This window comes from Mobula birostris, chromosome 16 (genome assembly GCF_030028105.1).
Source record: "Mobula birostris isolate sMobBir1 chromosome 16, sMobBir1.hap1, whole genome shotgun sequence".
NCBI classification, from domain to species: domain Eukaryota; kingdom Metazoa; phylum Chordata; class Chondrichthyes; order Myliobatiformes; family Myliobatidae; genus Mobula; species Mobula birostris.
In genome coordinates, this window is record NC_092385.1 from 71,750,974 (window position 1) to 71,776,321 (window position 25,348).

Sequence of the window (25,348 nt, forward strand, 5' to 3'; positions counted from 1 at the left end):
CTTAAAAAAAGACAACATTTCATGACATATATGAGTGATGATAAACCTGATTCTGATATGGGTGTCTATTGTGGGAATGGGGTAGAGAGAGGGGAATCAAGGTTGGGAAGAGGGGAAGAGAGAGGAGACGGAATGGGAAGCACCATAGAAACATTCTATAATTTTCAATAAGCCAATTGTTTGGAATCGAATGATGGTATCTGGTATCTCAGGGCTGGGTGTGTCAGAACCCACACCACACCCCTGCCCCTGGCACTCCTTCTCTGCCACCTGTCCCACACCCCTCACATGGTGCTCCACCCTCGCCATTCCCAACATTCTTTGCTCCTGCCAGATTTACAAACTCACTCTCTACTCCATGTTGACATACACATCACCGTGCAATCCTGATTAGCTCTAATTTCTCACCAACCACACAGCAAAGCCCTTCAAGATTTTTGGCTCAGTCCACGTTCCTGACTCATTAATTCTGTGTCCTGGGAGTTACGGGGAGCTCAAACAAAGAATTGTTATGTAAGATCAATAAACCTATCAGCAACCTTTTTTTCTGAGTATTTTGAATAGTTTATGTGACTCTGGAGACCCAATAACCATTAAGGAGACATTTATTTTAAAGTAATGGGCTGCCTTTGAATAGTTAAAATACTGAAAGAGAAGTCTCACTTTCCCTTGTTATACTCCAGCTTGATACACAGTTACACAGCATTGCAAACACATTAAAGCCAAAGATATGCAGTCTAAATGAGGAGGTACAGGCAGGAGGAAAAGTAGTGGACGAGTAAGCTACTAATCTAATGTATTTAGGTCAAGATAATCAGGTTTGAGTGTTGACATCTTCTTTGAACTCTCTCGTCAGAGATTCTGTCACACTTTGCTAACAGTCTCTAACTGTTCACAGTCTGAGTCAGTATATAGCATTGAGCCTCCGTACTGAAAGATGTGCTGGCATTGGAGAGGGTTCAGAGGAAGTTTATGAGAATGATCCTGGGAATGACAGGGTTAATTTATCAGGACCTTTTGATGGCTCTAGGCCTGTACACACTGGAGTTTAGAAACTTATTGAATATTGAAAGGCCTAGATTGACCAAATGAGGAGAGGTTGTTTCCTGTAGTGGGGGAGTGTAGGACCAGGGGTCAGAGCTTCAGAATAGAAGGACATCCTTTTACAACAGAGATGAGGAGGAATTTCTTTACCCAGAGGGTAGTGAATCTGTGGAATTCATTTCCATAAGTTGCTGTGGATGTCATGTCATTGAATATATTTAAAATGGAGGTTGATAAGTTCTTGATTAGTCAGGGTGAGGAAGGATATCGGGAGAATCAGGGGGATGGGCTGAGAGGGATCATAAATCAGCCATGATGGAATGGTAGAGCAGACTCAATGGGCCAAATTACCTAATTCTGCTCCTATGAACTATGGTATTATCCTGGCCTAAGGCATACCTGCTGCTACCTCTTCCAGTCACACCCAATTCTGGCTGAAAGGCTGGCATTATCAAGCAGACTGGTCTGGGCGGAGTGTTGCTTGGAGTGTTCTTTTGTCCTTATGGTGTAGTTTTTGCCAGGATACTGACTCACCAGCAGTTGGACCTTCCAGATACAGGTGTATTTTTACTACAATCAATTGAAACACCTTGACTGCCCACAGCCCTCCAAAAACAGATCTCCATTTAACTGATTATATAACCATATAACAATTACAGCACGGAAACAGACCATCTCGGCCCTTCTAGTCCGTGCCGAACTCTTATTCTCACCTACCCACTGACCTGCACTCAGCCCATAACCCTCCATTCCTTTCCTGTCCATATAGCTGTCCAATTTAACTTTAAATGACAACATCGAACCTGCCTCAACCACTTCTATGGAAGCTCAATCCACACAGCTACCACTCTCTGAGTGAAGAAGCTCCCCCCCCATGTTACCCCTAAACTTTTGCTCTTTAACTCTCAACTCATGTCCTCTTGTTTGAATCTCCCCTACTCTCAATGGAAAAAGCCTATCCACGTCAACTCTCTCTATCTCCCTCATAATTTTAAATACCTCTATCAAGTCCCCCCTCAACCTTCTACGATCCGAAGAATAAAGACCCAACTTGTTCAACCTTTTTCTGTAACTCAGGAGATGAAACCCAGGTCACATTCTAATAAATCTTCTCTGTACTCTCTCAATTTTATTGACATCTTTCCCATAATTCAGTGACAAGAACTGTACACAATATGTAATTATATGACTTCTAAAACCAATTGGCTGCAGCAGTGATGATTTGGTGTGCCACATTAAAGGGAGGAGGGTGGTGAATACTTAAGTAATCAATTATTTTGTGGTTTATATTTGTAATTAATTTAGATCACTTTGTAGAAATCTGTTTTCATTTTGACACAAAAGAGTCTTTTTCTGTTGATCAGTGACAAAAAAGCCAAATTAAATCCACTATGATTCAAAGTTGTAAAACAATAAAACATAAAAACTTCCCGGGGGCGGGGGGGGGGGGGTGAATAGTTTTAATAGGTACTGTAGATTGGGTAAACGCAAGCAGTCTCTTTCTACTTGTTGGGTAAGACTACAGCCGGAGGTCATGGGTTAAGGGTGAAAGGTGAGAAGTTTAAGGGTGAAAGGTGAGAAGTTTAAAGGAACACATAAGAATAACAACTACAGAGAAAGTGCAGCGCAGGTAAACAATAAAGTACAAGATCATACTGAGATAGATTGTGAGGCCAGGAGTCCACCGTATCAGATCAAGAGATTGATATCAGCAGCACAGGAGCATTCCTTGAGCCTGGCATTAGGTGCTTTCAGGCTTTTGCATCTTCTGCCTGACGGGAGAGGAGAGAAGAAAGAATGCCTGGGGTTGGTGAGGTTTTTGATTATACTGGTGGTATACTGAGGCAGTGAGAAGTATTAATGCAGTCCATAGTAGTTCCTGTAATGTGCTGTGAGCTGTTTCCACAAATCTCTGCAGTGTCTTGCGGTCACAAGCAGACTGGCTGCCATATAAAGCCATGATGCATCCATTTTGTTTATTGCTTATTGTTATTTTATTTATTATTAGCTTTTTTTCTCTGAGATAACCAAGCTTGTTCATTTGGACAAATGTTTCAAGTAAAGAATCTATGCAAAGGCAGAGGGATCCCAAGAAAGTAGCGCATAATCATATGAGCAGCTGTCTACTGCTAAAGGAACACACTGTTATTACTGGGACCACTGAAGGAGCCTAGTCATCAACATAACACCTTTAAGGCACTAAAATAACCTGCAGCACTAACAATGCTGGCAATACTCTGATGACAGCACAGAAAAGACAGTGAGGCAAAAGGTCACAGACTTGGGACTGCAAACTTGACAGGCAATTAGAAAAGAGGATGGAAAAACAGATGGTGAGTCTCAGACAATTCCTGTAAAACCACAATAACTAGCAATGATCATGTATCTCAGCTAATTTCCTACCATTTCTCCTTGGGAATGTGAAAACCACCTTTATAGTGTCCTGAAGAAGGGTCTCAGCCCAAAATGTCGACTGTCTATTCATTTCCATGGATGCTGCCTGACCTGTTCCTCCAGCAGTTTTGTGTGTGTTGCTTTAGAGTTGCTGGATAACTTTAATTTTTTTTTCCCAGAGATACAGCATGGTAATAGGCCCTTCCAGCCCGGCGGTTCCAAGCCACCCAATTATACAGATATGGCAAATTTCCCTATTAATCGTACATCTTTGGGGTGTGTGAGGAAACTGGAGCACTTGGAGGAAACCCATGCAGTCACAGGGAGAACATACAAACTCCATACAGACAGCAGTGGGAAATGACCCTGAGTCACGAGCACTGTAATACTGTTACGCTAACCGCTACGCTGCCATTGAATTTTGCTGCCAATCTATCAAAACTTCCTTCACTTAATGAATTGGGATGCGAAGCATTAAGGTTAACCTTACCACAGGTGGGATGGGGTAATATTCAGTGTCAATCAATAGATTGTCATTGAGTAGAATGTCTCAGAAATTTGACCAAAAATACACTGTCCAGCTTCAGACGGCCTGGAGTTGAGAGCTAATTAACACTTCTTCTCTGCTCTCTCACCAGAGGACATCTTTGTGCAGCAGACCCACGATGCAAAGAATCCGATCATCTACGCCGTGTTCTCAGCCTCTGGGTAGGTACAAGGAGGCCAAGTCTGGGAAGAGGAAGAAAGTAATGCTGATACTGCAAAGCAGAAAATTAATACATTTGCTCTACAAATATTGCCCTATAATCACAGGCACCCGGGAGAAAAGATTTAGCCAAATTCTGCATTCCTATGTGTTCAATTAAGGGTTGAAGAAGAAGCCATTTTGGGTAGATTTATTTATTTATTTATTTGTTTGTTTATTTATTTAGAGTTACAGCATGAAGTAGGCCCTCTTGCCCTTCGAGCCATGTTGCCCAGCAACCCCCATCAAACCCCAATTTAACCCTAGCCTAATCGCAGGACAACTTATAATGACCAATTAATTTACTAATCGGATTGTGGGAGGAAACCAGAGCACCAGGAGAAAACCCAAGCATCCTATGGGGAGGATTACAGACAGACTGCTTACAGAAAAGGCTGGGATTGAACTACTCTGACACCCCAAGCTGAAATAGCCCTACCGTGGTGCCCCATTATTAATCTTATTGTAACTATTTCAGAATGAGCTGTTTGGGATAATGCTCCCTCACCCAAGTAACTCCATCCTAATTCTTCTGACGAATATTCAGAGCATTGAGCCCTGTCCCATTGTTAATTGTGCCCATGCTAGACTACACTTAGCAGCACTGTGCTGGCACTGTGGAGAGCATTCTAACTGGTGACATCACCACCTGGTATGGAGGGGCACAAGGTTGGAAAGAGTTGCAGAAGGCTGTAAACTCAGCCAGTTCCATCATGGGCACTATGGGCACTAGCCTGCCCGGCATCCAGGACACCTTCAAAAGGAAGTGCCTCAAAAAGGCAGAATTCATCATCAAGGATCCCCATCACACGGGACATGCCCTCTTCTCATTGCCACCATCAGGGAGGAGGTACAGGAGTCAGAAGACACACTCAGGGCTGTTCAGGAACAGCTTCTTTGCCACCACCAAGAGATTTCTGACTGGACAATGAACCCATGAACACTTCCTGAATATTTTTTGCTCTCTTTTTGCACTATCATTTAATTTAATTCTTATATATATTTCTTACTGTATTTTATAGTTTTTTTAATATTATATATTGCAATGTACTGCTGCCCCAAAACAGCAAGTTTCATAACATATGCCAGTGATATTAAACCTGATTCTGACACTGCTGTGAACTAACAGTCCTGCCCTGTCAGCAAGCGGTTCTCCTCACAGACAGCCCCATTGGAGTGACACAGCCACCTTTCAGCTCCAACGACGAAAGTTCAATCCTGCCCACCCCACCGTCCGTATGATGATTGTACTTTCTCCCTGTGACCGGGTGGGTTTCCCTCGGGCGCTTGGGGTCGTGTCCCAACTATGTGCAAGTCGGTGTGTCTAAGAAGTTTAATAGGCAAGTACAAGTTTAATTATCATTCAAGTATAATGAAACAGTGTTCCTCCGGGGCTAAGATGCACCACACATTACCAGCAGCACATAGTACAGCACATATGGTCAATTGGCTACTGTAAAATGCCCCCAGTGTGCGGGTGACTGGTAGAAGGGTTGACGGGTTGTGGGGAGAATTAAACAATAGGATTAGTGTAGAATCGGTGTAAATGGGTACTTGATGGACAGTGTTCACTCAGCAGAAGAACAAGCTGGACTGGGTCTACAGTCAAGCCTCTCAGGGACTGGGCCTATGCATTTTTTTCGTTCTGATTGTATGTTTTTCTGAAATTGTAACCGTATGTGCTATGTGCTATGTGCAGTGTGCAGTTGGTAATGTGTGTTTCACCTTGGTACCAGAGGGGCACTGTTTCTTTCAGCTATATTAATGCATGGTTGAATGGTAATTAAATGCATTTGAACACATAAAATGCTGGAGGAACTTAGCAGGTCAGGCAGTACCTATGGAGGGGAATCCCAATGATGGGTCTTAACCCAAAACATCACTGTTTATTCCCCCCCACCACCACCCCCATATGATTGGGGAGATATCAAGAATATTTATCTTGTGAAAACTGGTCAGAATGGGGTCAGAATGGAGATACAGGAGATTCTGCAGATGCTGGAAATCCAAAACAACACACACAAAATGCTGGAAGAACTCAGCAGGTTAGGCAGTATCTATGGAGAGGAATAAACAGTCAACATTTCAGGTCGAGACCCTTCATCAGGACTGGAAAGGAAGAGGGAAGAATCCAGAACAAGCAGGAGGAGGGATGTGAAGGAGTTCAAGCTGGCAGGTGATAGGTAAAGCCAGGTGAGGGGGGAGATGGGTGGGTGGGGGAGGGTGGTGAAGTGAGAAGCTGGGAGGTGACAGATGGAGAAGGTAAAGGACTGAAGAAGAAACCTAATAGGAAATGAGAGTAGACAATGGGAGAATGGGAAGGAGAAGGGCATTGATGGTCAGTATTGATTGGTAGATGAAGTTCTGTGTTTTACGATTCTATCATACAATTGTAAGAATATACAAAACAAAATTGGATATTAAATAGGTCACATAGCCATGTAATATGGTCATGGCCAATATGATCTCAAAGTCCGCTCCACTCTCCTATTCAGTCCCTGTAACCCTTCAATTCCTAATTGTCCAGAAATCTATCTAGGCCTTGAATCTTAATGTGTTCCCTGGGGTACAAAGCATCAAAGGTTAACAGCACATTGAGAGATGATATTCATTCTCAGCTCAACCTTTAACTCCGAGCCTGTGCCTCCTAGTTCTAAACTACCTCACTGGGGAAAGCATTGTCACAATGCCTGCCCTGACAAGCCCCCAGAGAGTTGTGCACAATTGAATGAGATCTCTTCCAATCCATGTAAACTCTGGAGAGTATTATTTTCCAGACATGCACAATAGTCTGCAATTCTGTGCTGCACTGCATCTGGAAAAGAAAGATGAACCAATTGCCACCTCAGCGGGGACATGTTGTATGAAAGCCAGCCTGCTCCAGAGTCCTATCATGTTGCTTTTGGGGACAGTCACACCAATGTGTGTCCTACCTCAATGGCACAGGTCCTCCAGTGCTAAACTCCTGACCTGAGTGCAGAACCAGAGCAGGAAGCTCTGACAGGGCACCATGGTAGTGTAGCAGTTAGCATAACGGTATTATAGTCTGGGGCGTCAGAGTTCAGAGTACAACCCTGACATCCTCAAATCTCCAGGTGCTCCAGTTTCCTCCCACATTGTCATTGTGATTGGTCACGTGATTAGCCCAGGGTTGAATCAGGATATATATATATAAATATAAAGCAAATATATATTTGTTAAGAGATATATCAGAGAGTAAAGCTCTGAGATATACTTACAGTGAAATTGCAGGAAGTGGGAGTCACTCCTCATGGCTAAATATCAAAGATTAGCTTGATTTGTCACATCTAAACATTGAAACATACAGTGAAGTATGTTGTTTGTGTCCAATCAAATCAGCGAGTTTCCATGCTTCTGGCACCAACAAAGCATGCCCATAACTTACTAGCCCTAACCCTAACCATATGTCTTTGGAATGTAGGAGGAAGCTGGAAGAAACCCACGCGGTCACAGGGAGAATATATAAACTCCTTACAGGTAGTGGTGGGATTTGAATCCCAATCAGGGATCACTGATTGCAATAAATGCTACATTACCATGCTGTGCCATCGGGATAATCGGGTGAATTGCAATCCTGTATAATCTGAATCTAGTCCTTTAATGTGATCTTTCTGCACCAGCATATTGATGCAAAATTCCTTGCTTATGGTAATGGCTGCTGTGTTAATCCTACACACTCCCGGGATCATTTCAGAAACTTTACTCCTCTTGTTAAAAACTTGAACTGATTCTGTTCTCTTACTGGGTATTTTGGTGCCCGTTTCTTTTTGTGTCAACAGATCGGTCTTTAAAGGGTCAGCCGTGTGTGTCTACTCTATGACGGACATCCGCACAGTCTTCAACGGGCCCTTTGCCCACAAGGAAGGACCAAATTACCAGTGGATGCCTTACACCGGGAAAATACCGTACCCCAGGCCCGGAACCGTGAGTAATGGGCTGATCTTTCTCTGGGTGCAGGAAGGTTGTAAATCAAATACAAAATGGTCATTTACCCTTTAGGGTTCGTGATAATGCTCCACCTGCCAGTCTGGAGGAGAAAGAATCAATTTTCTGGCAGCACAGAATTGTTGCCCTCCACTGATGCTCTGGAACTCCTTTCTTTCTGTAACATCGTCTCCATAGCTTCCTCCCCGCTGCACAATTCACAGCCAGGGTGTTCACACTCCCTGAAAGAGGGCATTTACTGAAGAATCCAGGTAGCAGTTATAGAATAGAACACTATACCACAGCGCAGGCCCTTCATCCCGTCATGTTGTGCCAACCTTTTAACCCCCTCTAAAATCTATGTAATCCTTCCCTCCTACATAGCCCTCCATTTTGCTATTATCCATGTGCCATTCTAAGAGTCTCTTAAATGCGCCTAATGTTTCTACCTCTACCGCCGCTCTTGGGCATTCTCTGTGTAAGAACGTACATCTGACATCGCCTTATATTTCTCTCCAATCACTTTAAAATTATGGCCCCTGGTATTAGCCATTTATCTCCTAAGGAAAATTCTCTGTCTGTCCACTCTATCTATGGTATTTATTAACTTGGGGTGTTTGGGGGTCTCTGAGGTATTTATTATCATGTACACTTCCATCAGGTCATCTCTCGACCTTCTTCAGTCGAAGGAGAAAAGCCCCAGCTCGCTCGATCTTGCTCTGCAGTGCAGGCAGCATCATGGTAAATCTCTGCACCCTTTCAGTGAGGGAAAACTGCCTCTAATAGGAGGACCAATTGAAAGTTAAATAACATCCTCTTGCTTCCAAGTTTTAACTAGCGGTTATTACCTTTCCTTCTTCAGGACTCCACACCCCTCTGAGCACCTGCTGTGCTAAACCCCTGCACCATTAGTAGCATCAGCAACCAGATTTACTTACGTAGAGATACAGTGCAGAACAGACCCTTCCAGTCCTTCAAGCTGTTCCATCCCAGCAAACCTCCAACAATCCCAATTTCAACCCTAACCTAAACACGGGACGATTTACAATGACTAATTAACCTGCCAACCAGTACGTCTTTGGACTGTGGGAGGAAACCAGAGCACCCAGAGGAAACCTACACACACAGAGGAAGAATGTACAAACTTTCTTATAGAGGATACTCAGATTGAACTCCCAGTTCCAATGTCCCAAGCTGTATTAGCTTTATGCTAACCACTATGCTACTGTGGCTAGCAGTACTTTATTGTGGCAAGTACTGGAGTAATAGTACACCAGAAGCCCTTTGCTGGCCTAAAAGCATCTTGTAACATAGAGTCAAAGAGCACTACAGCGTAGAACCAGGCCCTTTGTCTCATCTAGTTTGTGACAAACTGTTATTCTGCCTAGTCCGATGAACCCACACTTGGTCCATAACCCCTGATACCTTTCCCATCCATGTACTTAACCAAAATTCTCTTAAATGTTACAATCAAACCTGCATTCATCTCTTCCACGGCAGATGGTTCCACACTCACACCTCCCTCTGAGTAAAGAAGTACCCCATCAGATCCCCCTTAGATATTTCACCTTTCACCCTTAACCTATGACCTCTAGTTCTAGTCTCACACAACCTCAGAGGAAAAAGCCTGCTTACATTAACTCTATCTATATGTCCCATAATTTTGTATACATCTATCAGATTTCTTCCCCTTTTCCTACACCCCAGGAAATAAAGTCCTAACTTATTCAACCTTTTCCCATATATTCAGATCCTCAAGTCCCGCCGACATCCTTGTGACTCTCCACTGTACACTTTCTATCTTTATTGGCACATTCTGGAAGTGCCTTTCTTTCTTTCCTAAGAGAATGAGTGTGTAGTGTCTAAACCCAGACTCAGCAGGTGTGACTCTACAGTGTCAGATATGTTGTTCCTTCAGATCACTGAGATTGGAATTTGAGTATCCTTTCTGGCATTGATTGAGAATATTTTATATTGATGTTGAGGACAAATAAATGTACTCATACTGACCTTTCACACCTCATTCAATTATAATCGGGATCAGGTTCATTGTGAATATTTGTGTTGTTTTGTGGCACAATATAGGGCACATGGTAACATAGCAGTTACCATGATGCTGTTACAGCTGGGGGTGCCAGAGCTCGGAGATCAGTCCCAGTGTTGTCTGTGTGGAGACCTCGTACATCCTCCCCGTGGAATGCGTGGATTTCTCTGGGTCCTCCGGTTTCCTCCCACAGTGTAAAGACATACTGATCAGTAGGTTAATTGGTCAGTGTAAACTGTCCCATGATTAGGTTAGGGTCAAACCGGGGTGGTCAGGGGTTGCTGGGCAGTACGGCTCAAAGGGCCAGAAGGGCCGATTCCACATTGTATCTCTAAATAAGCTAATCAATAAATAATGTATATTTTAAAAAATTTCTACAATTTACAATATAAAATATATAATTAATAAATACTGCCAAATGAGAACAAAATAGCAAGGTAGTGTTCATGGGTTCATGGACCATTCAGAACTTTGATGGTGGCAAGGAAGACACTGTTCCTAAAACATTGAGCGTGTGTCTTCTGGCTCCTGTACTTCCCCTCTGATGAGAAGAGGGGATGCCCTTGATGGTGACGGTCATTAATGACAGATGCTCCTTCCTGAGGCATCACCTTTTGAAGGTGCTCTCGATGGTGTGGAGGCTCGTTCCCATGATGCAGCTGGCTGAGTCTTCATCCTCTACAGATTTTTCCAAACCTGTGCATTTGAGCTTTCATGGCAGGCAGTGATGCAGCCAGTCAGAATGCCCTCCACTGTACATCTGTAGAGATTTGCTAGAGTCTTTGGTGACAAACCAAACCTTTTCAATCTCTTATAATGAAACAGAGTGATACATGCAATAAACTGCCTTTTAAATGGTTCCCCTTTAACAACTAAAACTCCTCAATGCCAGTTCAGTATTCCTAGATATTATCACCAAAATTCGTCCATTCACCAACTCATGGACATCAGTTCCTCCATTCACCAACTCATGGACATCAGTCCCTCCATTCACCAACTCATGGACATCAGTTCCTCCATTCACCAATTCATGGACATCAGTCCCTCCATTCACCAACTTATGGACATCAGTTCCTCCATTCACCAACTCATGGACATCAGTTCCACCATTCACCAATTCATGGAAATCAGTCCCTCCATTCACCAACTCATGAACATCAGTTCCCCCATTCACCAATTCATGGACATCAGTCCCTCCATTGAGAAAATAGAACATAGAAGTTTACTGTACAGTACAGGCTCTTTGGCCCATGGTTTTATGCTGACTTTTTATCCCACACTAAGATCCATCTAACTCTTTCTTTCCCAATGACCCTGCCATCCATATGCCTATCTAAGATGCAATTCAATGTCCCTAATGTATCTGTCTCTACCAGCACCTCAGCAAACGCGTTCCTCACACCCACTACTCTCTATGTAAGAAATCTACCTTTAACATCCCCCCTATACTTTCTTAAGATTATGCCCCCTTGAAGGATAAATTTTCACCAAAACTCACAAGAGATTCATCAGATGCTGAAAATCCAGAATAACACACACACAGTGCTGGAGAAACTCAGCAGGTCAGCCAGCATCTATGGAGAGAAATTATCAGTCAATATTTTGGGACGAAACCCTTCATTAGGACTCATGACCCTTCCTAGGACCTAATGAAGGGTCTCAGCCCAGAACCTAGACTGTTTACTTCTCTGCATAGATGCTGCCTGAGCCACAGAGTTCCTCCAGCATTTTGTGTGTTACTCTAGCCAAGACATTTGCAAGTTTAATGTCTCCCTCAGAAAGCACTTCCAACATGCTGCACTATTTTGCAGACCATGTGCTCATATTTCTAGAGGAGGACTTGATCTCACAGCCCTCTATGACCAAACCCTGAGAGCACTTACCTACTGACCCAGTACTAGGTATGGATAGTATAGATCAAAACATTGCTACTTTCGTACTGAGGATTTTTCCTTTCAATCATGTTTTGCAGTGTCCTGGAGGCACCTTCACACCCTCGATGAAATCTACGAAAGACTACCCTGATGAAGTGATTAACTTCATGAGGAACCATCCCACCATGTACAATGCCATCTACCCAGTGCACAAGCGCCCTCTAGTGGTCAGAACTAACGTGGCCTACGAATTCACCACCATCACTGTGGACCAGGTGGATGCCGCCGATGGACGATATGAGGTGCTTTTCCTTGGCACAGGTAATGGAACCGACTTGGAAAGCTAACTCTTTCCTATCCAGGTTACATGGGAGGCTGTAGGTAGGGCATAGGATAGTCAATAATGTAAAAGTGTTTCCTTGAGAGGGTAATCTAGAACAAGATTGTATTAAAATCATTAAATTAGAAATAGTCTGCTGTGTCGGAACACATTGTCACATGAAAGGCCGCTGAAAATCGCAAACAATTGTATTGGGGCTATATTGATTTACAAAAAGGAGCAAAAATAGACCTTCAGGTCAAACTGAGGCGAAGGGGGAAGATGACCTCATCAGAAAGTACCTTGTCTCATAAAGTTTAGTGAAATCTCAAACCATCAATCCCCACTAAAGATGCATATCATAGACTAATATTTGACTGAGATGATTTGAAGCCCTGTTCTCTGAGTGTTAAACCACACCGGAGTAGAAATTCTCCATCAATTGCTTGAACTAAACATACAAGATAATAACAACTACAAACTGCATTCCATTCAGAACATGGCTCCATTAAAATAAGTAGAAACAGGTCTCAGAAAACAGCCACAACTGCGCTCCATATTGGTCCAAAATGACCGTGGACTGATTTCAGAATAACTGAACTGTGACTAAACATTCTTTAATATATTCTTGGGACAAGAACCTCATAAACAATTTTAATTCCTTATTTATAGTTCCTCTGGAGAAGATGTCTCAAAGTTTCCTCCTTAAGCCAAAGCAGTTTATGTAGAGTGTAGTGCCCCCCCAGAATGTTGTTAAACTGGGGGTTCCTTATTTCCTCTGAATATTGACAACAGCAGCTGAATTGCTTGCCATCCACCTGATTTGTCAAATCAAAACCACCTTCTATGTCATAGACAATAGTCAGTATTGTATATTCTCCTGTGACTTTCACATAATCTCCATTGCATGCCCTGAGCTGGAAAGTCTGATGGCTCTCCGATTCAAAATCAGAATTAGGTTTGTTGTTACTGACAATAGTCATGCAATTTTAAACACAAGAAATTCTGCAGATTCTGTAAATCTAGAGCAATACATATAAAATGCTGGAGAAACTCATTAGGTCAGGCAGCATCTATGCAGGTGGATAAATAGAGGACATTTCAGGCTGTGATTCTTCATTGGCATTGGGAAGGAAGGAAGCAGAAGCCAGAATAAGAAGGTGGGAGGAGGGTGGAGAAATTATTGGAGTATCTTGAAAATTGTTGCTTTATGGCTGTCCAGGCACAGCAGATTACTATAACTAACAATTGATCAACAAATAATGAAATAATTTGTGCAAAAAAAAAACTAGCGAGGTAGTGTTGAAGTGTTCATGGAACATCTGGAAATCTGATAGCAGAGGGAAGAGGCTATTCCTGAAATGCTAACTGTGGATCTTCAGGGTTCTGTACCTCTTCCTTGATGGTAGCAATGAGAAGAGGGCAAGTCCTGGATGGTGAGGGTTCGTAATGATGGATGCTGCCTTCTTGAGTTTCCAACATCCCAATAATATCCCAAGTGAGCTTACAGGAAATGGTGAAATCCTTCACTGCAACTCATACAGCCTCCTATTTGCTTTTCCCTTTGCAGATCGGGGAACAGTGCAGAAAGTGATCGTGTTGCCCAAAGATGACATGGAGACTGAGGAACTTATTCTTGAAGAGGTCGAGGTCTTCAAGGTCATTGTTAACTTTCTTGATCTTAGCCAGAAGTACAGTTGCTGCATTTTAAAAGAGGCTGGAATGCTCCGGTTTCCTCCCACAGTCCAAAGATGTACCAGTTTGTAGGTTAATTGGTCATTGTAAATTTTCCTGTGATTAGGCTAGGGTTAAAGAGGTGGGTTGCTGGCGATGCGGCTTGTGAGACTGGAAGAGCCTGTTCCACCCCTTATCTCTAAATACATAAATAAGAATCAGAATTAGAATTGGGAAATTTTATAGAAACAAATTTATTGTTTTGTGACAGCAGTGCAGTGTATGTCATAAAAATTACCATAAGTTACATAAATACTGTAAATAAATAGAGTAAAAGAGGAATAAAAATGAAGCTGTAAAGGAGGGGAAGAAGCTGTTCTTATAATGTTGAGTGTGGGTCTTCAAGTTCTTATACCTCTCCCCTGATGGTAGAAACACAGTTCAGAGCTGATGAGAATGTGGGAACATTAATGGAGGATTAGTCTCAATGGGTGGTGATGTTCAGTAGAGACTTAGTGAGTCATAGACACCTTGTCCCTGCAATACTTTTCCCTTATACCAAATCCCAGCAGGAGCAGGGAGAAAGAAGGTTAATCAAGGTTACTTATCTTCCTAACTACAACAGGCACTAGAAGAGATAAAAATCATAATTAAAGTTGCAATTGAATTGAACCAGTGGGGTTGTGCTTACCTTTTGTGCGTCTGTCATGTGTTGATAAGTTGCTGTGTTGAATCTTTCAGATGCCAACCCAAGTAAAGACAATGAAGATCTCCTCCAAAAGGGTGAGGACTCCTCAGTTACTTGTTTGATTCCTAAATTCTCAAATTGTGGTACAGTTTAATGGAAGAAAATCAAATTAAAGAATTAGTTCCATGCTTTAAATAATGGAACAAAAACTTGAAATGTTCTTTAATAAAGCTTAGAGAATTTAAATTCTTATTCACTGAATAATGGGATAAGCTAAGAAAGCACTGAACCAGAAGTCCTATTGCATTTTTATTGAATAGTGAAGCTGATGGGTCTAAACAGCTCACTACAGTTCCACGTATAGTTCAACATTGTTCAATGTCATTTCCAGTATACAAATGTAAAGGAGCATTAAAATAAACGCACACACAATAAATATAAATACATAAGATAGCTTATATACATTGATTTTATGTACATACATAATGTGACTCTGGGCACAAGAGTATCTGTATATTAGGGGACTGACAGGAAATAATAAAGTAATGTTGGTTGGAGGTGTGGATGGCTGAGTTAGTGGGTGGAGATGTTGATCAGCTTTACTGCTTGGGGAAAGTAACTGCTTTTGTGTCTGGTGGTCCTGGTGTGGACGCTTCGTAGCCTCCTCCCTGATGAGAGTAGGTCCAACTGTCCATGAGCAGGGTGTGTGAGACCCTTCATGATATTGCTGGCCCTTTTTTCAGAACTGTTCAGGAGGAGTGTGGCTCTGTCAGAAGCACTGTATTTCTGATCAGATACCAAGCAGAAAAAAATCTCAGGTTGACATGAAGGATCTACTTCCCTCTATAGTTCCTGCAGTGCTTGAAAGCATCAGCCTGGGGTTTGGGAAATGGATGTCTCTTGAGGGGTTCTGAAGCCATACCATCTGATTCAGAGGCACATTTCCCAATGAGTTCATGATATACAGTGACAGGCATTAGCACTAGCACATTCGGCATAAACACAAAAAAATTTGTCTGATGCTGGAAGTCTTAGCAACACGCAAAATATGCTGGAGGAGCTTAGCAACCAAGAGAGAGGGCAAAGAATCAGCACCTTTGGCAATGATCTCTGATGCTCACTGGCTACAGGAGTAATACCAGAAGATTGGAGGGTGTCAAATGTTATTCCTTTGTTCAAAAAAGGGAACAAGATAATGCTGGGAATTATAAACCAGTGATTGCTACGTCAGTAGTGGGAATATTACTGGAGGGGATTCTTAGGGACAGGATTTACAAGCATTTGGAGAAGCCTAGTCTGATTAGCGATAGTTAGCATGTCTTTGCGAGGCGCAGGTCATGTCACATGAGCTTCATTAAATTCTTTGAGGAAGTAACAAACAAATTGATGAAGGTAGAGTAGTCAATGTGGTGATATGGTTTTTGGTAAGGCATTTGACAAGATTCCCCATGGTAGGCTCATTCAGAAAATCAGGAGACATGGAAGAGTGGTTTTATGAAGATGCTTCCTGGTTTTAAGAGCATATTTATGGGAATAGATTGAGGAGCTAAGACTTTTCTCTTTGTAGTGAAGGAGGATGAGAAGTGAATTGATAGAAGTGTACAAGATGATAAGAGACTAAGATCAACTAGACAGCCAGACAGTTTTACCCAGAGCAGAAATGGCTATTATGAGGGGACATAATTTTAGGGTGCTTGAAAGAAAGTATAAGGGGGAATATGAGGGGTACATTTTTTACACAGAGTGGTAGGTATGTGGAGAGAGAAGGCCTGTACTCTGCTCCACTGTTCTAAATGATGTTCTATGTTCTAAGTCAAGCAGCATCTATTGACTGGAATAAATAGTCATCATTTCAGACTGACAACCTTCATCAGGGACACTTCCTTAGATGCTGTCGGACTTGCTGAGTTTCTTCAGCATCTTGAGTGTGGAGCACATCATGCATGTTTGATTAGTTCTTCCACATGTTAAATTTATGTCTGTGTTCTATTGTGCCTTAAAGTGAATAATCTGATGGGCTAGGATAGGATAGGAGATTTATGAAGCATCTCTCCTTCTTGCTCTAATCTTAAACCTCTTCAGAGACTTAAGTCTTACTTTTTTTTATTCTTTTACAGCAACAGCTGTACATTGGCTCTGCTTTAGGCATTACCCAGGTCACCCTACACCGCTGTGATGTCTATGGAGAGGCATGTGCTGACTGCTGCCTTGCCAGGGACCCATACTGTGCCTGGGATGGCAAGGCTTGTTCCAGATACCTGGCATCATCCAAAAGGTAAGAGGCTGAGGGTCTCTCCGTGGGCTAAAGTGGGTTGTGGATTTGTCAACACCTATACCAGCCACAAAGAGCCTAGTGTTGGCTCCATGGGTGAATTATTACATTGCTTCATTAATTAACTGTTATGCCACTGGTGTTTAGGGCAGCAATGAAGCTCCTCGTTCTCTGTCTGCCCTCGGCCACACAGAAGGAATCTTCATTGCTGTTTAAATAACAATTTTGTTTTCACCAGTCAGGGTTGGTAGTCCTGAGCTGGACCCCTGAACCTGGACGACTGGTGGACCACTCTTAGTCTGACCTCTACCCTTTGACCTGTTTGACATGGCTGACCATACCAAGAGTCAAAGCTTAAAGCCCTGACTCCAGCCAGCATAGCTCTCCAGGTCATTGAAGCACACAAACCTCTAAACCACGACAAGGTTGTGGTCGCCTCAGAGAACGTATGAATTACAAGGAAAAAGAACTCCCTTCCCCACCTCAAAGCAGATTGTGGATTTGCGAAGAGGGTGTGGAAACCGATGCAAGGACCCATGTTCCAGTTCATCCTCAGCAGCAGCGTAACAGAAACAGCTATGGGCTGTTCCTGGGGTCACACAAAGAGACAGGCATGAAGTGGTGCTTAGAAGATCATCAACTTTGGACTACTTGAAATCTGTTGGTTCTCCACTGATGTCTGTAAGGGAATGCTACAGACCGGCCCAGTCCAAGCTGCCGGAGTACAGGCTGAGGGATGCACTGAAGCTTGGTGCTGTGGCGAGGGAGCACAAGATGAACTCGTACCACCACCGCACATGGAGGGGTGGGAGTTGGGTGGGGAAGATTCAAGATTCAAGACTGTTTAATGCAATTTCCAGTGCACAAGTGTAAAGGAAAACAAAATAATTATTACTCCGGATCCAATGCAACACAAAAAAACTCAATAAAATAAAGAACATTACAATAAACATAAATGCTTAAGATAGATCATATCCACAGATTGGCTGTATATCAACAAATTGACGCTAGGCACAGTCTGTACATAAGGTGACTGACAGGAAATGATGAAGTAGAGGTGGGCAGGGGTGTGGAGAGTTCTGCAGATGCTGGAAATCTGAAGCAACACACGCAAAACGCTGGAGGAGATCAACAGGTCAGGGAGCATCTATGCAGAGAGAAAAACAGTCCGTGTTTTGGGATTCAGGACACCTATCACCTACCTTCCCACCTTCTTATTGTGGATTCTCCCCCTTCCATTCCAGTCCTGATGAAGGGTCTCAGCCTGAAACGTTAACTGTTCATTCCTCTCCATGGATGCTGCCTGACCTGCTGAGTTCCTCCAGAGTTTTATTCATCCTTTCCTCCCACTCCTATCCCATTTTTTGGCTTAACAATCTTGATTCTTTCTTGGTCTTTACAACTTATACGCCCTTAAACTATAAACTTGATGCCAAACACTCTTAATATGAAATTGCTGTGGGTGCCAGGAAAAGCAATCGAATCCACCTCCTCAAACTTCAAAGTTCAAAGTTAAATATATTATCAGACAAACATCAGACTGGGGAAGAAATGTGATCTAAGTGACTTTGACCATGGAATGATTGTTGGTGCCAGGCGGGTTGGTTTGACTATCTCAGAAACTGCTGATCTCCTGGGATTTTCGCACAGAATCATCTCTAGAGTTTACAGAGAATGGTGCAAAAAACAAAAAAAGTCCAGTAGGTGGTAGCTTTGTGGGCAAAAATACCCTGTGAATGAAAAAGGTTAGAGGGGAATGGCCAGACTGGTTCAAGCTCACAGGAAGGTGACAGTAACTCAAATAACCACACAGGCGGGTGCAGGCAGGTTTAGAAATAGTAAGGTAGAGCAGATCAACACGTGGCTGAAGACATGGTGCAGGAGGGAGGGCTTCAGATTTATAGATAATTGGGCAGTTTTCCAGGGAAGGTGGGACCTGTTCCGGCAGGGCGGTTTACATCTGAACTGGAGGGGGACAAATATTCTTGCAGGTAGGTTTGCTAGAGAGGCTCCAGTGGATTTAAACTAGACACGAGGGGGGAGGGGAACCAGAGTGTAGGAACAGATGTTGGGGAAAAGGAAGAAAAAGAAAATAGTAAAGTTGTTTGCACCGTTAGTGATAAACAGAGAGTAAGAGGTGGAAAATTTCTTAAATGCATTTATTTTAATGCTAGAAGTATTATAAGAAAGGTGGATGAGCTTAAAGCATGGATTGATACCTGGAAGTATGATGTGGTAGCTATTAGTGAAAAATGGTTACAGGAGGGGTGTGATTGGCAACTAAATATTCCTGGATTTAATTGCTTCAGGTGTGATAGAATCGGAGGGACAAAAGGGGGAGGTGTTGCATTGCTTGTCAAAGAAAATATTACAGCGGTGCTCTGGCAGGATAGATTAGAGGGCTCGTCTAGGGAGGCTATTTGGGTGGAATTAAGGAATGGGAAAGGTGTAGTAACACTTATTGAGGTGTATTATAGACCACCAAATGGGGAGTGAGAATTGGAGGAGCAAATTTGTAAGGAGATAGCAGATATTTGTAGTAAGCACAAGGTTGTGATTGTGGGAGATTTTAATTTTCCTCACATAGACTGGGAAGCCTATACTGTAAAAGGGCTGGATGGTTTGGAGTTTGTAAAATGTGTGCAGGATAGTTTTTTGCAGCAATATATCGAGGTACCAACTAGAGAAGAGGCAGTGTTGGATCTCCTATTGGGGAATGAGATAGGTCAGGTGACGGAGGTTTATGTTGGGGAGCACTTCGGGTCCAGTGATCACAATGTTATTAGTTTCAATATAATTATGGAGAAGGATAGGTCTGGACCCAGGGTTGAGATTTTTGTTTGAAGAAAGGTTAACTTTGAAGAGATACGAAAGGATTTAGAAGGAGTGGATTGCAACAATTTGTTTTATGGGAAGGATGTAATAGAGAAATGGAGGTCATTTAGAGGTGAAATTTTGAGGGTACAGAAACTTTATGTTCCTATTAGGGTGAAAGGAAAGGTTAAAAGTTTGAGAGAGCCGTGGTTTTCAAGGGATATTGGAAACTTGGTTCGGTAAAAGAGAGAGATCTACAATAAATATAGGCAGCAGGGAGTAAATGAGGTGCTCGAGGAATATAAAGAATGAAAACAGAATCTTAAGAAAGAAATTAGAAAAGCTAAAAGAATATACAAGGTTGCTTTGGCAAGTAAGGTGAAAATAAATCCAAAGGGTTTCCCTACAGTTATATTAATTACAAAAGGACAGTGAGGGATAAAATTGGTCCCTTAGAGAATCAGCGTGGACGGCTATGTGTGGAGCCAAAAGAAATGGGGGAGATTCTGAACAATTTCTTTTCTTCAGTATTCAAGAAGGAGAAGGATATTGAATTGTGTAAGATAAGGGAAACAGGTAGGGAAGTTATGGAAACTGCGGTGATTAAAGAAGATGAAGTACTGGTGCTTTTAAGGAATATAAAAGTGGATAAGTCTGAGTCCTGACAGGATATTCCCTAGGACGTTGAGGGAAGTTAGTGTGGAAATAGCAGGGGCTCTGACAGAAATATTTCAAATGTCATTAGAAACGGGGATGGTGCCGGAGGACTGGTGTATTGCTCATGTTGTTCCATTGTTTAAAAAGGGTTCTAAGAGTAAACTTAGCAATTATCGGCTTGTGAGTTTGACGTCAGCGGTGGGTAAATTGATGGAAAGTATTCTTAGAGATGGTATACATAATTATCTGGATAGACAGTGTCTGATTAGGAACAGTCATCATGGATTTGTGCCTGGAAGATCATGTTTGACAAATCTTATTGAATTTTTTGAAGAGGTTACTAGGAAAGTTGATGAGGTTAAAGCAGTGGATGTTGTCTATATGGACTTCAGAAAGGCCTTTGACAAGGTTCCACACGGAAGGTTAGTTAGGAAGGTTCAATCGTTAGATATTAATATTGAAGTCGTAAAATGGATTCAGCAGTGGCTGGATAGGAGACGCCAGAGAGTAGTGATGGATAACTGGGTGTCAGATTGGAGGCCGGTGACTAGTGGTGTGCCTCAGGGATCTGTACTGGGTCCAATGTTTGTCACATACATTAATGATGTGGATGATGGGATGGTAAATTGGATGAGTAAGTATGCAGAAGATACTAAGATAATGTAGATAATGAAGTCGGCTTTCAAAGCTTGCTGAGAGATTTAGGCCAGTTAGAAGAGTGGACTGAAAGATGGCAGATGGAGTTTAATGCTGAAAAATGTGAGATGCTACATTTTGGAAGGACTAATCAAAATAGGACATACATGGTAAATGGTAGGGCATTGAAGAATGCAGTAGAACAGAGGGATCTAGGAATAATGGTGCATAGTTCCCTGAAGGTGGAATCTCACATGGATAGGGTGGTGAAGAAAGCTTTTGGTATGCTGGCCTTTATAAATCAGAGCATTGAGTATAGGAGTTGGGATGTAATGTTGAAATTGTACAAGGCATTGGTGAGGCCAAATTTGGAGTACTATGTACAGTTTTGGTCACCAAATTGTAGGAAAAATGTCAACAAAATAGAGAGAGTACAGAGAAGATTTGCTAGAATGTTACCTGGGTTTCATCACCTAAGTTACAGAGAAAGGTTGAACAAGTTGGGTCTTTATTCTTTGGAATGTAGAAGGTTGAGGGGGGACTTGACAGAGGTATTTAAATTTATGAGGAAGATAGATAGAGTTGACGTGGATAGGGTTTTTCCATTGAGAATGGGGGAGATTCAAACAAGAGGACATGAGTTGAGAGTTAAAGGGCAAAAGTTTAGGGGTAACATGAGGGGGAACTTCTTTACTCAGAGAGTGGTGGCTGTGTGGAACGAGCTTCCAGCAGAAGTGGTTGAGGCAGGTTCGATATTGTCATTTGAAGTTAAATTGGACAGCTATATGGACAGGAAAGGAATCGAGGGCTATGGGCTAAGTGCGGATCGGTGGGACTAGGTGAGAGTGAGAGTTCGGCATGGAATAGAAGGGCCAAGATGGCCTGTTTCCTTGCTGTAATTGTTATATGGTTATATTATATGATTATTACAACAGTGGTGTGCAGAAGAGCATCTCTGAAATACACAACATGTCAAACATTGAAGTGTAGTGGTAGGAGACCACGAACATACACTCAATGGTACCTAATGAAATGGCCACTGAGATTATCTTCCCTGACAATTTACTCTCCATGCATGCCTGAAGGCGTTCAATCGTGAAACTTTGTGTGAATCTTGAAAAATATAAGCTGGAAAATCTTACAGCTGACCCTGCGACAGATCAGACTTGGCATGTTCAGTGACACCAATGGAAAGAAATGGCCATGACAAAAAATTTTCATGTAATTTGTAAGCTTTATTTAATCAAACTTAAACACATTTAATTATTTTCTGCTGTCTTGTGTTTTAGGTTGTTTCACTTAAATGAAACAACTTAAAGCAATTTTTTTAATCATAGAAAGATATTTTGAATTGTGTGGTTATTTTATTGTGTCTCCAACCCAGTTTGATAGCCTAGGCTACTGAATGTTTTCCAAATTAAAACATCTCACATATGTAATTTATTTAGAAATTGCATGGCTGTTATGAGACAGGCACTCTGTGTCAGAAGCTACCCACAACCACTGAGATATAGTTGATCTATGTCACTTATAATGAGTGGTTTTCAACTACAGAATCGCATATATAGAAGTTTATCTCAGGAGATTCATAAGTTGGGAGAAGTACAGAAAATGGGGCAACGTATTTCTGAGCTCTGAGAGCAGCAATAAGACCATAAAGAGCAGAATGAGGCCATTGAGTTCATGGAGTCCACTCTACCTTTTCACCATGGCTGATCCCAGATCTCCTTCTACCCCATACACCTCCCTTCTCACTATATTCTTTGATGCTCCGAACAATCAGGGAACTATCAAATTTTGCTTTAAGTATACCCACAGACTTGGCCTCCGTCACACTCTGTGGCAAAGCACTCCACAGATTCACCACACTTCAGCTAAAAGAATTCCTCCTTACCTCTGTTCTCAAAGGCCGCCCCTCGATTTTGAGGCTGTGCCCTCTAGTTCTGGATACTCCCACCATGGGAAACATCCTCTCCACATTCAGCTTATCTAGTCCTTTCAACATTCGGTAGGTTTCAATGAGGTCTCCACACATTCTTCTAAATTCCAGTGAGTACAAGTCAAAAGCTCCTCATTTGTTAACCCCTTCATTCCCAGAATCATCCTCGTGAACCTCCTCTGGACTCTCTCCAATGACAATACATCATTTCTGAGATAATAGGCCCAAAACTGTGCAGCCTGATTAATGCTAATGATTAATTATAAAGCTTCAGCATTATCTCCATGCTTTTATATTCTATTCCTCTTGAAATAAATGCCAACGTTGCATTTGCCACATTCTGAACTTGTGAATTAGCCTTCTGGGAATCTTGCATGAGGACTTCTAAGTCCCTTTGCACCTCTGATGTTTGAATTTTCTCCCCATTTAGTTAATTGTCTGACTGTTGTTCCTTTTACCAAAATGCATTATCATACATTTCCCAACACTGTATTCCATCTGCCACTTTTTTGCCCATTCTTCCAATTTGTCAAAGTCCTGCTGCAATCACATTGCTTCCTCAGCAGGAATTAAATTGCCCTCTTTTGTCCCACACTTTCTTTTACCTACTAACAGGTCATGAATAAGACAGCAATAACCCAAGTCCATGTTACAGCTACTAATAAGTTGATTCTATTCATATCACTCAGTAGAAATGTGAACTTCATTTCCATTCGTTTGGCACTACTGGCTCACAATACCAAGCAATTTTGGCTGATTTTCCTGCCAGTGAATTCAAATACAAAATTATTATATATGCAAAAATATATACAAAAGGTGCTGGAAGAATCCCACATACTTTGCTCATGGACCTTGTCCCATTCCCATCAGGGAGGAGGCTACATAGCATCCACACCAAGACCACCAGACTCAAACACAGTTACTTTCCCCAAGCAATAAGACTGATCAACACCTCCACCCACTAACTCCACCACTACTTTATTATTTTCCATCAGTCGCCTTGGAAGCATAAATTGAGAACAGATGTTCTCAGGGAAATGTACGGCAGAAATGTGGCAAATGTTCAGGGGATATTTGCATAATGTTCTGTATAGGTACATTCCAATGAGACATGGAAAGGACGGTAGGGTACAGGAACTACGGTGTACAAAGGCTGTTGAAAATCTAGTCAAGAAGAAAAGAAAAGCTTATGAAAGGTTAAAAAAACTAGGTAATGATGGAGATCTAGAAGATTATAAAGCTAACAGGAAGAAGCTTAAGAATGAAATTAGGAGAGCCAGAAGGGGCCATGAGAAGACCTTGGTGAGCAGGATTAATGAAAACTCCAAGGCATTCTACATGTGAAGAGCAAGAGGATAAGACGTGAGAGAATAGGACCAATCAAGTGTGACACTGGAAAAGTGTGTATGGAACCGGACGAGGTAGCGGAGTTACTTAATGAATGCTTTGATTCAGTATTCACTATGGAAAAGGATGTTGGCGATTATAGACAACACACATAAAAATTGCTGGTGAACGCAGTAGGCCAGGCAGCATCTATAGGAAGAGGTACAGTCGACGTTTCGGGCCGAGACCCTTCGTCAGGACGAAGCATCCTGGCCTGCTGCGTTCACCAGCATTTTTTGAGTGTGTTGCTTGAATTTCCAGCATCTGCAGATTTCCTCATGTCTGTGCTAAGAAGTGGCAGATGGAGTTCAGCCCAGGTAAGTGTGAGATGGTTCATTTTAGTAGGTCAAATGTGATGGCAGAATATATAGTATTAATGGTAAGATTCTTGGCATTGTGGAGGATCAGAGGGATCTTGGGGTCCGTGTCCATAGGACACTCAAAGCTGCTGTGCAGGTTGACAGTGTGGTTAAGAAGGCATACGGTCCATTGGCCTTCATCAACCATGGGTTTGAGTTTAAGAGCCGAGAGGTAATGTTACAGCTACATAGGACCCTGGTCTCTGTCACTACTGTGCTCAGTTCTGGTTGCCTCACTACAGGAAGGATGTAGAAAGGGTGCAGAGGAGATTTACAAGGATGTTGCCTGGATTGGGGAGCGTGCCTTATAAGAATAGTTTAAGTGAACTTAGTCTTTTCTCCTTGGAGCAGCGGAAGATGAGAGATGACCTGATAGAGGTGTATAAGATGACGGGAGGCATTGATCGTGTGGATAATCAGAGTCTTTTTCCCAGGGCTGAAATGGCTAACAGGAGAGGGCACAGTTTTAAGGTGTTTGGAAGTGGGTACAGAGGGGATGTCAGGGGTAAGTTTTTTACAGAGAGAGTGGTGAGTGTGTGGAATGGGCTGCCAGCAACT

General features: G+C 42.3%; 1 protein-coding gene across 1 annotated transcript in view; it reads left to right on the plus strand.

Annotated features, from left to right (window-relative positions):
* The window catches only part of sema3fb (sema domain, immunoglobulin domain (Ig), short basic domain, secreted, (semaphorin) 3Fb), a 322,410-nt gene that overhangs the window by 267,880 nt on the left and 29,182 nt on the right, over positions 1–25,348 (plus strand). The window contains exons 10-15 of the mRNA XM_072280824.1: positions 4,077–4,146; positions 7,984–8,128; positions 12,145–12,367; positions 13,936–14,024; positions 14,781–14,822; positions 16,845–17,002. Coding sequence (XP_072136925.1) covers positions 4,077–4,146; positions 7,984–8,128; positions 12,145–12,367; positions 13,936–14,024; positions 14,781–14,822; positions 16,845–17,002 — 727 coding nt within the window. The remainder of the gene's footprint in view (positions 1–4,076; positions 4,147–7,983; positions 8,129–12,144; positions 12,368–13,935; positions 14,025–14,780; positions 14,823–16,844; positions 17,003–25,348) is intronic.